The sequence below is a fragment of the Spodoptera frugiperda genome, chromosome 15 (genome assembly GCF_023101765.2).
Source record: "Spodoptera frugiperda isolate SF20-4 chromosome 15, AGI-APGP_CSIRO_Sfru_2.0, whole genome shotgun sequence".
Classification (NCBI taxonomy): domain Eukaryota; kingdom Metazoa; phylum Arthropoda; class Insecta; order Lepidoptera; family Noctuidae; genus Spodoptera; species Spodoptera frugiperda.
The window spans coordinates 11,263,159-11,280,327 of record NC_064226.1 but is presented as its reverse complement, the minus strand read 5'-3'; the positions used below and the strand labels follow the sequence as shown (position 1 = coordinate 11,280,327).

The window sequence follows — 17,169 nt, the reverse complement described above, 5'->3', positions numbered from 1 at the left end:
AAATGAATAATTGTATAAGTAACTAGTTTTATAATAATAATATTTTTTGTACTATGCAAATACAGAGCACTTTATAAACATCGCACGGTAACAACCCTTTTCATGACCTAACAAGAAAATCAAAATTGATGTGTACAAAAATACTAGTACCCAGTTTTAAAAATATTATCCAATGAATGGTAAAATTTGACAGTTCATCAGCTTTGTGTGACTTGTATTTTTTCTGTTTTGTTTTAAATTTACCAAAATAGTACACAGTGTGGTACGTGGGTTCATGATAAAGTTAAAATTTGGGGCAACGAAACCTAGAGAGGAAACGTGCATTTTAACAAATAACGGTAAAACTGTTGAATACCACCATCGTAATTAAAATTTATTGTAACTGAGATTTATTTCATAATGTAAATTATTTACAATCACTAATGAAACATATGTTTTTTGTTGTGATTGTTATTCATTTGGGTTTTAAACACTCTTAGTTATCTATAGTTTTAAAATAGTTACGAAGACGTGTAAGGAGATACTGATTATGCATAGACCTTATTAAAAAAGTGTTCTGTCTCTTTTTTTACAAATAAGCAGTCGATATTATAAAATCAATTGACTACATTGTACGTAACAACACACAATGTACAATAATTTGTATTCGTTGATGTAATTTACTCTAGACAGACCTAATAAATGATGCTACTGTAAAGTTATTCTTAATTTACTATTTCCTTTTGTATCATCTGTATTCATCCTCATCATTTGTTACCTCTGTTTTTTTTTCTAAAATAATAATAAGTAAATGTTTGTTAATAAAATAATAAAGACTTATAATGTTTTGTTTATTGATTTGCAAGTTACCTTATTGGTCTAATTGGGGTAAATAAATTTGCTTTGAATCTTAGTTTAGATTAGATTGCCACTAGGCAATCTCAATAAGGCTAGGTCACATTACAATAACTTATACAACACAATGCAGCATTTAGAGGTCAATCAAAGGACTAAAAGCCTTATGTATTCTCTGAGTCATATGAGTGATATGGAAAAAATAGTATTATTAGAAAATCTCATACATGTTTACCCAACTAAAATTCTAATATGACACCTTGTAACATCATATTCATATCATAGTCATGATTTTTGAATATTTTTTTCTATTATTTTAAGAGTTAGTTAAAATAATTAATTTATTAATTACAGTTTTCAGTTCACTGACTGATAAGCTCAGTTACCATGTCTGAAATATTTGAGTCAGTTAAGGAGGAACTGAAAGAAATTGAAAATGAACTGGAAACAAATACAGAGAGTTGCAGTATGTATGACAGCAGTAAGCCATCACTGATGGACATGCCAGTTGAGGTACTGGATTTAATAATAAATAATTTCTGTCTTTATAAACAAATCTTCTATAAAATATTTGTAGTCCATCATATCTATTAGGAAACAATAAAAAAGCTTTACCTTTTAATTTATTACAGATAATTTTGAAAATATGCTCATGCCTGGATGCTCATTTCTTAAAATATACATTGAGTAAAGTATGTCAGCGATTTGAGGACATTCTAGCAGATGATCACTTATGGAAGTACTGGGTGCATAGTAAAACAAATGGTTGTTTCCCGACATTGCCACTATTGAAGATATGGGATGAAACACAAATAGACTGGGAAGCAGTTTGTGTCGAAATGGATGTGGAGATGAAGAAATGGACTAATGTTAAAGAGACAACAAGACACATAGTTGTGAAGGATGTTCATTTTGCTTCTGTGGATACTGTTCTACTAGTTAATGTAAGGACTTATAGTGTACAACAACATAATATTTATGTAAATACTGAGTCGAACTTTCATCCTCTCGTACTGATCTTACTTTTCAGAATGGAGAAATTTGTATATCAGGTGGTAGGGACAGAGGAATGGCGTTATGGAATGTCCTGGAAATTAGCCCTCATGATGAGAGTGACAATGTCACCACCTTTACAGACGCCAAACCAAAGCAAATCAGGCATGATGCTCATGCTGGCTGGGTCTGGGACCTGGCTGCAGATAATATAAATTCTGCTTCAACTATATACTCTGCTTCATGGGATAACACTGTGAAAGCATGGGATCTTGAAGCTGGATTTGAATGCAAACAATCATTCCGGTAAGCTTTTGTTTAAACTCATTATACAGCAGTTTCAATAACTGTTAATAATGTACTAAAATATATTTCAGGTGTGGCATGTCAGCATTATCCGTTGCTACTGTTGGTAATGAAGTAATTGCAGGATTATACTCCAAGAAAATTCTGTCATTCGACTTGCGTGCTGGTCCTAGTCCAACCTATGCTTACAAACCACACAAGGGTCCTGTTTTGGCTCTCCAAACATTCAATAATATGATTGCATCATTAAGTGAAGATAAGACTATGGCTGTGTGGGACAGAGTTGCTGGTAAACTCTTATTGAGTGATGTGAAAATACCTACTGATAAAGCTTATCCAGTGTGTATTAGTTGGAGCCCATCTGCCTTGTACGTTGGAGATTCCAAAGGCTGCTTGCATCTTTTTAACCCTGAAGATCACACATATATAAGAACACATGAAATATGGCCTGAGCCTCCCATAATTAAGCCGTCTAGTAAGATAACAGGCTGCTATCAGAGTTCTGGCAATATGATTGTGTGTTCAGACAGAGGAGAAATCAAATTCATGTATAACTGCTATCCACCACTAGAGTACACAAATGTGAAGAGTAGTACATTTGATGTGACCCAGGTAATTATTTTGTTTCATAAATCAAGTATATTTTTTTGAATTTATGATTAAATTAATAACAAGCTACATTTTATTAATTGTATGTCTAGATATTCTATGAGTTAGAGTGTCACATTCCATGTAAGCTTTCTTGTTTCAATAATATTATCTCATTCTGTTTCCAGTTACGATACTTGAATGGTGTATTAGTGGTTGGCACATGTGACTCAGCACTGGAGTTCTGGGTACCGAAAGAAAGGTACACACCACATTGATCTTGAAACAATGCTACAGGAAGGTAGTTTGTAATCTTGAAGTATTCGCCCTTACCCTATGTGAAGATTATGCCGAAATTATTACTATTGCCTATGTTTATTTTAAACATTAGATCGACATGACAATTTAAGTTTATACTAACACAAGTAAATAATTTCATTATGCCTATTTCTTTAATAATAGGCTCTGATAATTCTTACAATTGGACTATATAATATTTTATATTACATTCAGCAATCCTTACTGTGATAAAATGTCTCAATAATAATTTAATAGAATAATAACTATAATATCACATTTTATGCTTAAAAAATAAATAGCTGCTGAAACATGAAAAAACATTGGAACAATCTCTACAATTTTCAGCTAAAGACGCGTGAGCTAGGTATTGTATAAATTAAATAAATATATTTTCGCACTGCAATCGGCCTAATAACGAAGCACTCGTTGACTGCAGGCTCACAATAATTCCAAGTCCATGACAAACATGCAAATTATATATGTCCTTCAAATCGGCTTGTAGAGATAGAAAATACCCACATTTTGTACGGAGACTAGAGCTTATCTAGTAGCCAAATGTAGCACCATGCGGGTTATTGAGACTGAGACTGGTTGGTCGTTTAATGGCAATCTAATGTGTGCTAAATTATATTATTATATATAAACTTGCTTTATTACAACCAAGTCATCAAATAAAGTAGTCTGAAACTACTAACGAATTTTAAAATCTCTTGACTGACTAGCCAAAGTCATGAATCGCTTATTTATTAACCTTCTTATTTTATTAGTTATATAAAAGTTTTAATTTAAATAATCCTCGTTCCTTGTACCCTTATTATGGATGTTTTGTGTTTGTATAAATTAACACTATTATACAGTAAAAAAATCAATTAATTTATCAACACAAGCTATTTGATAACATCTACGATTTTGCCCTTATTGTCTCAAATTGTAATTCCAAAATGCATTTATTTTAAACTATGTATTATTCATCATACAAAAAATAATTTTGAGGGTAAGATTTCTTATTTACTTTACAGAATTTTGTTAGGGACAATCCTATAAGTATTAACGAAGTAATAATATATTAATAATTTAAGACATAATAACAAAATGAAATTAACAGGTTGTACCTTTAGGTTGTACCATTCTTTTTTATAGCCATTCCTTACAAAGTTTAGTATTAAAACTCATTTAGAGTTGTAATGCCTAGAATACTAACTATAATTTGTTAATCAGTTTCTTTTCTCACAGGTGAAATAAAACGTCTCTTGCACAAGAAGTGATTCCTTATATTGGTCTGATATTTTGTACCATACATGTTGAATTATTTTGGACGAGTAGTCTTTTGGTCATTTTTTATTATTTTTATTCGCCAACATTGTAGCTCATTCTTGATTTATTGTATGTATGTCGTTTCTGTAAAAAATGCGTAATGCGTGTCGAACAGTAGCTTTCCCATTTCTAGTACTAGTCTCCTACGTAACTTAGGCATCTATAAATAAATCAAGAATAAATCATTTGACAATTAAAATTTTAAGTATTCATATAAACCAAACAAAAAATGTACAATGGGAAAGATGATAAATAAATGGTTATAACAATTATTGAACTCAATGCAATATTTTGGTCTGTAAAAATATTACTTCATGATACAACATAATGTATAAAAAAAATCATATGCTTATGTATTTAGAAACATCATAATGCAGACCATTTTCATTTCCTTACTTTAATTGTTACTTTAGGCACAGCTGAAACATAATTATATAAAAGTTAGATAAAGTCTGCACCTGCAAAAAAGGGGAGTTTAAAATTAAATTGATTAAATTATCTTCAATGGGACAATATGTATGCTGATTTATTTATTTATTTCATGGGAGCTAAAGTGTATGCAGCTGTGAACAAAAATATTACTTTAAATGAATTTAAATGGATGGAATTAATTTTATATTATATGATATCTAAAGATGATAAAATTATGTATATTATATGATATCTAAAGAAAATGACTGACACCTATTAGAATAGGAAAAAATATATGCGTAATAAATAATAATAATTTATATGATTTGCTAAGCTGAAAACTCGGGGACGGCAGGACTAAAGGTTCTACAAGCCATAAGTGCATTTTCCAGCTGTGCTTACGGTAACATACCTAATAAATAGATACACTACTTATCACAAAATGGTCTGAAATTAGTCTCATAATTTATGACTGTCCTAATTATTGGACATGTCATATTAATCACAAAAAAATAGTCTTTATTCCTAAGTGAGCAAGTTACTGAATACAATATTTACCTATACTTAGTTTATAATTATTGTTTCCGATTATTGTCTACTTACTAAAACTTTACTAAGAATAAAGACTAAAAATAATATTTATATACTAGGTATGTACTCATACTATAAAACGTGTATTAAACCTAATTCCTTTAATAAATTTTTTATTTAAAAAACTTTTCATTATTTTATTTCAAAGTCACAACTGAGATCATAGCATGATCAACATCTTTTTCAGTCTCTGAAGGGGTAAGTACGGTGACCCCTATTTAATTTAAAATCGCTTTTTCACCAGTATATTATGATTAAGAGCTTATCGCAATATACCAGGCAACATTCTAAGGTATACCACCACTACATTTATTAAAAAATCTATTTTGCCCGACGGAGAATCGAACTCGAAACTTCTTGTTTGGCAATCAACTTACCTCTCTATCAACGAGGCAAAGCGTAGTAGTAAGTAGCTACCTACCTATTTGTGAGCAAAATTCAAAACCAACTAAATTTTGCATGACTCAGAAATGCCATTTGCATTTTGCATATTTGTTGTGAGATTTCTATTCTGATGCTTCCAAACTTCTAATTACAATTAAACAGTTGTCGTACATAATTGTATGATATAGGGTTCAGACACTACCTAATTTTGAGGTTTTAGGCTAAAACTATTAGCACTTTTTCACCGGGAATCGAACCCGCGATATGACGTACTGCATCTGGTCACCCAGTCACTGCAAAACAACAACTATTATAATATTTCTCTATGACAACAACCTAGACAAGCATAAATTAAGTAACAGTAAACTACGTTAATGTTACTACCAAAGACGTTGCAAAAAGGCAAAAACGTATAAAAGTTCGTGATTTATTACTTACTTATTTATTTGTTTACGTACAGGGTCTTGAGTTGTCAGATGACGATGCATTTACATCGGAGGTATTTGGCGAGTGTGAGCTAAGCTTTATATTTTAGGATACCTGAATTTTGCTTGCAATATCGAACGTATAAATTGTTTCCAAATTATCATCAGATCTTTGAAATAAAAGCTACACTGGTCGTTTTAAATATTGATTTGGAATTAATTTTGTGTGATGATAATAAATCAAAATTATTGAATGGCGTTGGCAACATTGCCGTCATGGCTGAACGAAACTGTTGACTATCTGTCAATTTTGTGAAATCTTTTATTTTCGCCATGATCAGGAATAGGAATTTGTGAGTTGTGGTTTTGTAATGGATAGTGTTCAATAATTTTCTCATGAGTATTAGTTAAAATTCATCATGAACGGGTTAAGTTTCAGTGAACTCTGTTGCCTGTTTTGTTGTCCACCATGCCCGGGGAAAATCGCGGCTAAGCTCGCGTTTCTGCCTCCTGAACCTACGTATGCATTCACACCTGATGAGACAGGATCGAAATTCTCATTGACATTGACTGAACGAGCAGAATGGCAGTATTCGGAACGGGAAAAAGAAAATATCGAAGGATTTTACTCGAGAACCACGAGAGGCAACAGAATAGCTTGCCTCTTTGTTCGGTGTAGTCCAAATGCCCGTTTTACGATATTATTTTCACATGGAAATGCCGTAGATCTCGGTCAAATGAGCAGTTTCTACTTAGGATTAGGGACTAGAATAAACTGTAATATATTCAGCTATGATTATTCTGGTTATGGTGTGAGTGGTGGCAAGCCGTCAGAGAAGAATTTGTATGCGGATATTGATGCTGCGTGGCAGGCGCTGCGGACTCGGTATGGTATCAGCCCCGAGAATATAATTCTGTATGGACAAAGCATTGGGACAGTACCTACTGTGGACCTGGCTGCTCGCTATGAGGTGGGAGCTGTTGTGCTGCACTCTCCCCTCATGTCTGGAATGCGAGTTGCCTTCCCCAACACTAAGAGAACATGGTTCTTTGATGCTTTCCCGAGGTTAGTACCCAATAAATTCCTTTATGAATGGTTCAGGATGCATTATTCATTGTAGTTGTTGCTTGTTATGGTGACTCATTATGAGTATGTAGCATTGGTTGCCATATTGTTATGTATGTTAATTGGATTGAGTGTATGCCTGTCCAAGTATTCAACAAATTAATATCATTCTTATAAAATTTACTAATATGTGGGTAGAATTTTTCATTTTCTTTATTTATTTATTTAAATTACATTATCATAAACAGCGGAATGTTCAACGTTAACTATAATTTTTAGACATAAGTGATGGATAAACATTTTCTACAAGATTTCAATTTCTTGGTGTTTTGAAAAACATGTAATTCTATGGACCAAATTACATAATTTAATTTTGTGTGATTTGTACTTATTGAATTAAAATTAAATGTATTATGAAAACTCATAGGAGACATAATGTGGAATTTAACACACATGCTTATATCCATATGTTGGTAATTCTATTGGGATATAAGGAATCAATACATAGTTTACCTGTTTGCCACTAATTAAGCCAACAGGTTATATAACAATATCTTGTTAATGTCCAATCAGTTATTTTGACCTTGTTGTGACTCATTAATCAATATTGTTTTTATATTTTCTCATTTCAACACACCCTTATCACTGCTCATGTTATTAACATTTTGGTCTGAAATAATGTAGGCATAAACATTTCCTTTTAACCTACTACTAAATTATTTACATACAAATTTATTTTAGTCACTTTAAATATTCATGGTATGTAGGATGTTGGGTAAATGTATGTCAATGTAATGGGCTAAATAAAAAGTGAAATTTTCTACTAAAACCTTGTAGGTATTCTTAATACTGTAATGTTGATACAGTATTTTACATTATTACTGTTGTTCAAGTGTACAGACAATATTACAAGCAATTACTACGTATATGAAACAAAATATTGTTTATTCACCTAGAAATCAGTATTTTATCAGCACTGCCGGGTCATGATTTCAGCTTGATAACATTATTCATAATACCTACTCTACTTGATATCTGCATATCAGAGATAACATCATTAACAAAGTAATTAGGATATTTGCTTTTTAGTTGAGCTGCTTTCGTGAGTTTGTAATGAAAAGATAGATTAAAAACAAACTGTAATGAATTAGTTTGTAGCAACATTATTAAATTGGCAATGTTAATTAATAAATACAGAAAAAGCTAATGTTTGTTGAAATATGATTGTAAAAGAGCTTGTAGTTGTGAAAAAAAGCATTTGACTGTTCATTCTATGACCTAAATACCTATCTCTAATAAACTGAAATTGGTTAAAGATCTATCTGTATAACTGTACAGTCACACTGAAAACTACTTGTGAAGCTACAGATAATTCAGACCTAACTCGTTATCAGTATATTCTACTTTCTGCCATCAATGACACAAAAACCTACAACTAGATGCTACAAAAGCATAAGGTTTATTTATTAAAACATATCTCATACAATTTTAAAGCCTTTTTCCAGGTTTTAAAAGGTAAAATTTGGATTTGGTGAATTTGTGTACATGTTGGTGGGTAAGTACATAGATAAGTCTCGGTGTTAAGAAAGAATATTTTGTGTATAGTTTCACAGATATATTCGTTGAATGTTTACACTCCACAAAACTTATTATCAGCTAGTAGGTGTTTATATGCCGTGTCGCTAAACTTGAGGTTAATCAGTGCAAGGGCAAAAGGATTTCTGCTCATAAGTATCCTAATTTGATTAGTGCTGTCTGCTCATTGTTTCATTGTTCACCTCTATCAATATCAACAATCTTCCTACTATTATTATTACTAATATAACCACCTCTTTAGTACTATTTATCCATTGTTTGACTTTCATTCACTTGTGTTTACCTAGATTAGAAAATATAATTTACTTTTAACATCATACATCACAATAACAATTGCAGGTATTCTACTGTGTAAAAGTTAAATAGCTATGAAACATGCCCTGTTGATATAAAAGCGTGTTTGCTTTCACTGTAATGCTTACATGTATATTCAGCAGTAAGCCCTCAATAATCACTAAGCGTTGAAATACTAGATGTTTTAGATAGGTACATGCGTAATACGCAGTCGTTACATCGATAACTGGACTCAATCACGTGTCAATTAATCGTAGTTAATCAAATAATATTACTTAAAGGAATGTTCCGACTTAGTAAAAGTTAAATACCGTACGTTTGAAAATACAGTTGCATGTCTCTGAATTTCGAAAACGAATGTCATTGCATAACTACTGCGCGGGCAGACACACATACCTATACTGTACTGCGCAACTGTGTAAGCATAAGCAATTAAATTACCTTACTCACTATCGTTTCTATAAAAAATGCAAACACTAGTTTACATTTCTCTGCCGATGATCAATCTTCAAGAAAGACAATAAGATATACTACGTCACCTACTTTCCTTACAGAAAGGTAAATAAACAAACAAGCAAAACAAAACAAAAATTGGATATAACACATATTATGATGAATATTTTGTTACAGTCAATAGTTACTTCCATTACATGATAATATGTATTTCCTTTGCAGTATCGACAAAATTCCCAAGGTGACCTCTCCTGTTCTTGTTATTCATGGAACTGAAGATGAGGTGATAGATTTTTCTCATGGACTAGCAATATACGAACGCTGTCCTCGTGCTGTTGAACCACTATGGGTGGAGGTAATATAAACTACAATTTAATATAGGTATTATAAAGTTATTTGTATGTCATACTTTATATCATTTGTTTTAAATTACAGGGTGCTGGACATAATGATGTTGAACTTTTCAACCAATACTTGGAAAGACTGAAGCGTTTTGTTTCAGTAGAATTGCTCAACTGACAAAGACTGCCGGCCCCAGGCCAGACAACTCAAGGTGAATACCTTTTAATGTAGAAATGGTCACTACTGTGTACATAACTTCCATTAGGTTGACTATTCACTAAATCTGCTCATCAAAATGTTTCTAGGTGACGACCAAAATCCCGCATCGACACTGAGCTCCGGCACCTCCAGTTCAGCGACAGAGAGACTCCTCTAGCTAGCGGGGGCCGGGCCCAGCCGGGCCGGCCCCAACAAAAACTCAGCAAACGCTAACGGCTCTGTGAGTCCACACAATTATAAAGAAAACAATAAAACAGACAATAACGAAATAGGTTCTACCGAGCTGAAACCCTCAGTCGTTCATAACATTAGCATTAACGTGACTGACACAGACTCGCCCACATGCGTTCGAAGGCGGATTCATTTACGGTCTCTTAGCGATGTGACTCCGGCCAGTCGAACTCACACGCCGCGAGCTCGGTCCCACTCGGAGCGTCCGCGCGCCTCGCCCGCGCCTTCCCCGTCGCACGCGCCGCAGTCTCCAGCCACCGTGCTGGCCGCGCCCGCCACTGCTCCAGCCGTGCTGCTACCGCGCATCGTGCGCAGCGAGCGCTCGTCGCCCGATGCGTCATCGCTTGCACTCGACGATGGCACAGAAACACGCTTACGCAGTCGTGATCGATCTGGCAGCGACGCCGTCTCCGTCCTGGGTAACCCGTGGCGTAAAATGAGTGACGTCGATTTGAATGCATCCGGTAGTCGTAGTCGTTCTACAGGTCGCGGTGCGCTCGACCCTTGGGTAAGGAATCCTACTCTGCGTCCTGACAAAAATAGTGATGTACCTAAATCTCGAGAAGATGTAACTCGCGCCGTATCAGACTCGGAGCAAAAACGAGATGTGCCTACTTTCAAACGAGGTAAGCTTGAGCGTCGATCGCCTGTAGTGTGCGAGACATGCGGCAACGAGAGCTGCGAGTGCTGGCGCACGGGCTGGGCGCGGCACGCCCGCGCGGCGCGGTCGCTTGGCGCGCAGTGCACATGCGACGGGCGCTCGCCTCGGCCTTCGCCGGCTCGGCTGCGGCCGCGCGCTCCTCCACGTACTTTATCTGACGACGAGGATCGGCCACGACGGCTTTACAAGTCTGCCTCGCAGAAGATGATATGCACTTCGATCGACGGAGATCGAGTGAAAAAGCTCGCTGATCCGCTATTGGAGACGACCTGCTGAGGTGATGGACGACGATAGTGCGACACGAGGATCCCGCCTGCGCCGCCGCGTCACGCCTGGCGTCTGGGAGGAATCGTTCTGTGTACGGTGTGTGTTGTCCCTTTTTGATGTATGAGTATTATTAGTGCGAATTTTGTATCCCTTAGTAAATAAGATTTCAAAATTTATTATTGTACTGTATATTAATATTTGATAAATATAAAAGTATGCTCGTGTTATGATAATATGATAAAATATGAATGTTTTTCATGAATATTGTATAATTATCTTTTACTTCGGGAGGTTGTGCGTAATTAGAAATTCTGCATCATTTGAAAGTATTTAAAAAAAATCATTTTGGAATTCCATTTTTGATACGTTAAATTAATTGATCCAGTTCCTATAATATTATTTTTATTTTGTATTGAACACTAAAATCTTAACGCACAATACCATAGTAGTTATTTTACATATTAAACCTATCCATGCATCTTCCATAAAATGTAAATATTTTTAGGTATGAAATAAACATATTTATAGTTGTAATGTCAAAATCTGATTGTAATACGAATACTATATGATATTGGAAAATTAAATCAATTTGATAGGCATGGTCAGTTTCTATTATACATTCCACAAACAAATTATATAATCTAAATCCACTGTTTCATATCTAAATTCCAAAATGCTTTCTTTATGCTCTTAAAAGTACTATTAACAACTGAAATATAAATTGATTAGTTTATCTACTGATCAATGTTTCAAATTGGAAGTTTTTAATTTGTTTTGTGACTGAATGTGTTGCCTGAACACGGTATGTGTCAACGAAAAGAGAAAAATGTTATCCTCAGAAATATTAGTTTTAGAAAACGATTTATTTAACGGTTTTATACTATTGACTGGGTACCTTCCTTATCGCATGCACCTATTGAAACTGTGTAAACATTTAAATACCGAAGCTACCAACGCCCCGTTGACGTAGGTATCCAAGGTTTTTATTTGTTAGTCGAATAATATAATGTTAATATTTGTGATTGGTTGACCGAAATATATAACAACCAATCACATTACAAGATACAGCTGAAGACTTAATTTTTCTGTTGACTTCTAGAGACCGGTTGTGCCTAGCCCTGAATTATTTACATACACATTCTCCAACATTTTATGTATTTTAATGTTTAGTTATAATTATCGTTTAGGTTATTTTTGTCATTTTATTGGTCTTCATGTTTATAAATCGTTGCTAAGACTGAGTCTTGTGACACGCGGAGATACGGTTTAAATTATAAGTTTAGTGAGTAATAGGGTTCCATCATACGGTGTTTAAAAATATACAGTCATATCGATGCAAGTCTCAATGATACCGCTACAATAATAGCTCGTCATCCATTTATAGCTTATTCATTCTCATTGGCGCACTTAATGTATTGGTCTCTTTATGATTTGAACGTATTGACGTCAATGTATCAATCTCTATATGAAAGAATTAATTGTTAGACAGTAGGTACTTCGACGTTCCAATAATATAGTCCAACAACAACTTATAGAAAACACAACTAACATAATATATCTGTTTTCAAATTATAAGGCAATGTAAAATAAAAGTGGGCTGAAATGATGTAAGCATGCCATTTTTGTTACTTACCAAATTTTAAGTCTATGGATTAAATATTTTATAATGTGGGCATCATCTTCTCACTTTGTTTATACTGTTTTTTTTATACATTTATTACTTATTATTTTTAGTACCATTTTATTTTGATCGTCAATTTTAATTGATGCGTACTTGTTGAATGGATTAGATGAATTTATTTTATGTATAAGTGATATGAGTACGTTTTTAATTAAAATATATTTATCTATTATGAAATGAAATAAATCTTTTTGTTTAAAGAGTCTATTTACCATAGTTTATTGAAATGCTGCAATATGCGTCAATCGTGACGGTCATAGGTACTGATCTACGATTCAGAGAAATAAATCTGTAGGAATTTAAATTTCATAGTACAAAATTGTAATAAAAAACCAACGAAGTACTTTACAAGAGAATTATGAACACTAGATACTATGAACACCATGTTATTCTACAAATGTATTTTATTTCCTTTAGTATTGCTACTGCTGAAGACCTTATAAGGATGGTAATCTCATTAATTGCTGTCTTGAATTTCATTAAAAATCGCTCACATTATAAAATAGTAATTGATAATGTTGTGAACTGTCGGAACTGTGATCATTTTGTATAATGTAGGTACCTAAACATTTTGCATCTAATTGGTTGTTATACTGCATGTACAACCATGTGGGAAAATAACGCTAATAACAAAAATACGGCAGGCAGAGGTACCTGCAAACATTTTCAACTTCGCAAACTCATATCGACGACATACATTTTACTTAGCTATTTTATATCATCTTTTTTCATAGAAGGTACCTATCTGTTTTAATGTAAAAACTCAGTACTTAATATTTTTAGACATAGTTTGAGCTGGATTTACTTATATCTACGTAAAATCAGCCAAAAGAGGCATATACAAATAAGTAATGATGCATAACTCAATTCAAATTAATCTCACTTAGATTTACACATCTACTTCTATAGTTGAAGTGCAGATGTCCATGAAAAGGTTTCACCTTCTGAAGGGCAAATTGTGACCAAACAAGTAATTGTGATCTGATATGTAGTTATTACCTACTTTTTGCTTTGTTTCTAATGTTGGAATGCCAAAATGTTATAAACACTGTATATGTATATTTTTACATTTAAATATTGGTTATTAAGCCATTATATAACTAGTATTAGCCTTTCTGCGATTGACATTGGAAGTCTTGGGTCAAATAAACATGGTCGGAGATATTAATAATTGTAATTTGTACTTAGAATTTATCAAGTGAGCAATATACAGTTGATAAAGCTTGATAAATTTACATAAATGCACTGGGTACATGAAGTTAATTCTGTAATGTTATTACAACTGTACGAAGTCTGTTAAATCACATGAATTATAGGTATAGATAATCATGTAAATGTATTGTAGGTAGTAAAAAATAACTTATAACATTCTAAAAATATACATTTTAGAATGATGTAAGTAGTTACGGGAAGTTTACTTATCTGGGGCCCAAATGTAATTTCACATTTTATGTTACCACATAGCTGCGCCCATCCTTATTCAATATATTAAAGCTACCCATCAATTATTTATTTGACGGTAAAATTGTTCATTATGAATCTAGCAGGTCACTTCTATGTATCAACATAATAACTATAATGTACTAGATAATGTCAGTTGGCATTCTATGGCTAATGATTTTAACTAGATGTACTTTACCAAATGATATGAAATGTTAGCGGTCACGCTAGTGATGGGCAATGATAATAATCCGGTTAATATCATTTGGCTAATAATCGATTAAAAGCAGTTAATAGCCATTAATAGCCAATTTTGGCTGATAACCCTGCTATTGATATTATTTTAGTGATTGAAAATTTCCCTTCATGGTTTTCAGGCTTAGGACTGTCAGATTAGACTTCATTTTCATCATATTTCTTTACAGTAAATAAATGTGCAATTTAAAAGTAGGCTTGCAGTTGCAGGCCTACTCTTATTCAACGAAAAGCGAAGTTTCGTCCGCAACTTCGCAGATTTCGTACTACAATTCTATTTATTACTTTCGGGAACTAAAATGAACGAATGAAATGAAAATAAATAATAGGTTTTGATATGAAATTAAAAATAAAACGTTATTTCAAGTAATTCTATCAGTAAACCAATAAAAACTACGGCCGAAGATTAAACGAAACTTCGGATTCGAGAACCGGAGTAAGCCCCCAGGTTCATTACAGTCACAGGATATTTCATCGATTTCTGATGTTGGATAGAAAGGTTCCGAATCCATGTGGAAATCACTTTCCGTATCTATACTTGACGGTCTGTTTTCCAAATTCCAGTTGTAAATATACCTACGTTATTTTTCCTGCGGTGCGGGGATGCATGTTACCTACTTTTTTTTTGAGGGGGAAATCATCCAATGACTAGGTGATTAAAACTTTACTGACAAAAAACACCCCGTTCCTATCTGCAGTTCGAACCGGAGCTAAACCCGCTAGGTAGTCCGCAACTCCGGATCAGGTATCACCCCTACTGGGCCCCATTGTGGTGGTCTGATGGCTCTTTGAGGCGCGCGCGGAACGTGATGCGCCGCATACGGGTCTGGTTCTGGTTTGCTACCCTTGCTCGCCGACGAAGGAGGAGACGGCATTCCCCCTCGCTCCGCACCATGGTCTGAACCAATGCCGGACGTTGAGGTCACCGTCACCGACCACATCCCTGAGGACACGGCGGTTTCAGCCCACCTAGTAAAACCGCCACCGTATGCTCCACTGTGTCCTCCAGGCGGTCCTCACAGTGATGACACCGTTTCCTCCCGTCCAATCAGAAACAGAAACCTACCGAAACTCCCATGTCCGGTAATCCCCTGCTTCAGGGGGTAGGTGAGGATGCCGTGGGGCCTCTCAAGCCACTTATCAAAGAGGGGACTTATCGCTGCAATGACAGCGAGCCCAGCCCTTTTGCGACAGTCGTTGCTGCCATTCCGCCATGAGATCCGCCGGAGCTCATCCCGCCACGCACTAATCTGGCGCGGCAGTGGAGTTTCGCCCCGGCGACACGCGTCGGCGCGCAAACTGAACACGCGCGCGAGCACCTTCGCCTCCAAATCCCACGGCAGTAGTCCGGCAAGGAGGTTAGCCTCCTCTCCGGAGATCGTGCGATATCCGCGAATCACCCGGATGGCCATGACAGGGAATGAGCAGCGCCCGAGTTGGCCGCCGCATCAGGTTCGGCGCCCACACAGGGGCGCCGTAGAGGGCCATGGACCGCACGATCCCCGCGTACAACCTCGGGCAGGAGGCGTTTGGCCCCCAGCGGTTGGGCAGGAGCCGCTTAAGTGCAGCCCCCGTCCGTTCCAACTTAGGAGCCAAACGTCGGAAGTGCGCATGCATGTTACCTACTATCGACTCAAAATAGCTAATAACTAACTTACTTAATGTACCTTACATTTTTACGTATCGGTTAAAATTATTTTATAGGTAAAATTAATTAATTAGGTACATACTCGTATATGGTTAAATCACAAAGCGATGTGTCAATAGTAATTATATTTTTTATAGTATTGGATCTCTAAATTAACAAAACTGAATTTCCCGTGAATGTGAAAAATGTGTATCTATTTATTTTATTATTAACACTTTTTCGTATACAAATAGTGAAAATAAATAAAAAGAATAACAATATGTTGAATCACACTGCGTACAGGCACACAATTTATGTTTACACCCACAGATTTTACAATAAAACAAAAAAAGCATTTATTTTTCTAACTATACATTAATAGCAGGGTTATCATCCATTGGTAGGCTATTAATGGCTATTAATGGATTATAATCGATAATAACTCAAAGTAGCCGGCTATTTACCCAACACTAGTCACGCTAATGCTGATGTAGGCGGTTGACCAATTTTTCACGCCTGTGGGCTGGGGATGTGATCAACAGCAAACATTACAAAACATAACCACATATTTTAATGATTTACCGACGATATAGAAACGTTGTTTATTTGGTCTCGACAGCTATATTATGATTAATGAATGTTATCTCTAAATTGTAAAATAAGAGGTAAATTACTTTTTAATAAACTAATTAAATTGCACATATCTAAAATATTTTGTCTATTATTTAGGATACGTCTTTTTTGTAGTTATTGAAGCAGTTACTGAGTTTGTAATCAAAAATACATAAAACGTGTAAGATAACCTATACTAGGTATATTTATATGATTCCTACGAAACGGTTTTAGATTAATTTAAATATCCCTGAGCATGCAACAAACAGAATTTTAGTG

At 34.7% G+C, this 17,169-nt stretch overlaps 2 protein-coding genes across 4 annotated transcripts; both read left to right on the top strand.

Annotated features, from left to right (window-relative positions):
• The first annotated feature begins 172 nt into the window (after positions 1–172).
• Positions 173–4,333, top strand: LOC118271347 (F-box/WD repeat-containing protein 9). Of its 3 annotated transcripts, XM_035587434.2 has the most exons (7): positions 173–338; positions 1,189–1,347; positions 1,467–1,778; positions 1,865–2,133; positions 2,205–2,745; positions 2,910–2,983; positions 4,255–4,333. In XM_035587434.2, exons 2-7 carry the CDS (start codon positions 1,222–1,224, stop codon positions 4,256–4,258), a joined length of 1,326 nt encoding a protein of 441 aa, XP_035443327.1. In that variant the 5' UTR covers positions 173–338; positions 1,189–1,221; the 3' UTR covers positions 4,259–4,333. The 3 variants fall into 3 exon arrangements, with proteins under 3 accessions (XP_035443327.1, XP_035443304.2, XP_035443314.2); XM_035587411.2 differs by having other exon boundaries at positions 2,910–4,333; XM_035587421.2 differs by having other exon boundaries at positions 174–338; positions 1,196–1,347; positions 2,910–4,333.
• A 2,019-nt stretch (positions 4,334–6,352) lies between these two features.
• On the top strand, positions 6,353–16,990 carry LOC118271411 (alpha/beta hydrolase domain-containing protein 17B). The gene is made up of 5 exons (XM_035587501.2): positions 6,353–6,499; positions 6,580–7,212; positions 9,778–9,910; positions 9,991–10,108; positions 10,203–16,990. Exons 1-4 carry the CDS (start codon positions 6,480–6,482, stop codon positions 10,072–10,074), a joined length of 870 nt encoding a protein of 289 aa, XP_035443394.1. The 5' UTR covers positions 6,353–6,479; the 3' UTR covers positions 10,075–10,108; positions 10,203–16,990.
• Positions 16,991–17,169: the final 179 nt, after the last annotated feature.

Coding starts and splice junctions, on each gene's coding strand:
- LOC118271347 (XM_035587411.2), top strand. CDS start 1,222: ATGTCTGAAATATTTGAGTCAGTTAAGGAGGAACTGAAAGAAATTGAA. Junction 1,348..1,466: donor TGATGGACATGCCAGTTGAG/GTACTGGATTTA, acceptor AATTTATTACAG/ATAATTTTGAAAATATGCTC. Junction 2,746..2,909: donor GTACATTTGATGTGACCCAG/GTAATTATTTTG, acceptor TTCTGTTTCCAG/TTACGATACTTGAATGGTGT.
- LOC118271411 (XM_035587501.2), top strand. CDS start 6,480: ATGATCAGGAATAGGAATTT. Junction 6,500..6,579: donor ATGATCAGGAATAGGAATTT/GTGAGTTGTGGT, acceptor GAACGGGTTAAG/TTTCAGTGAACTCTGTTGCC. Junction 7,213..9,777: donor TTCTTTGATGCTTTCCCGAG/GTTAGTACCCAA, acceptor TTTCCTTTGCAG/TATCGACAAAATTCCCAAGG.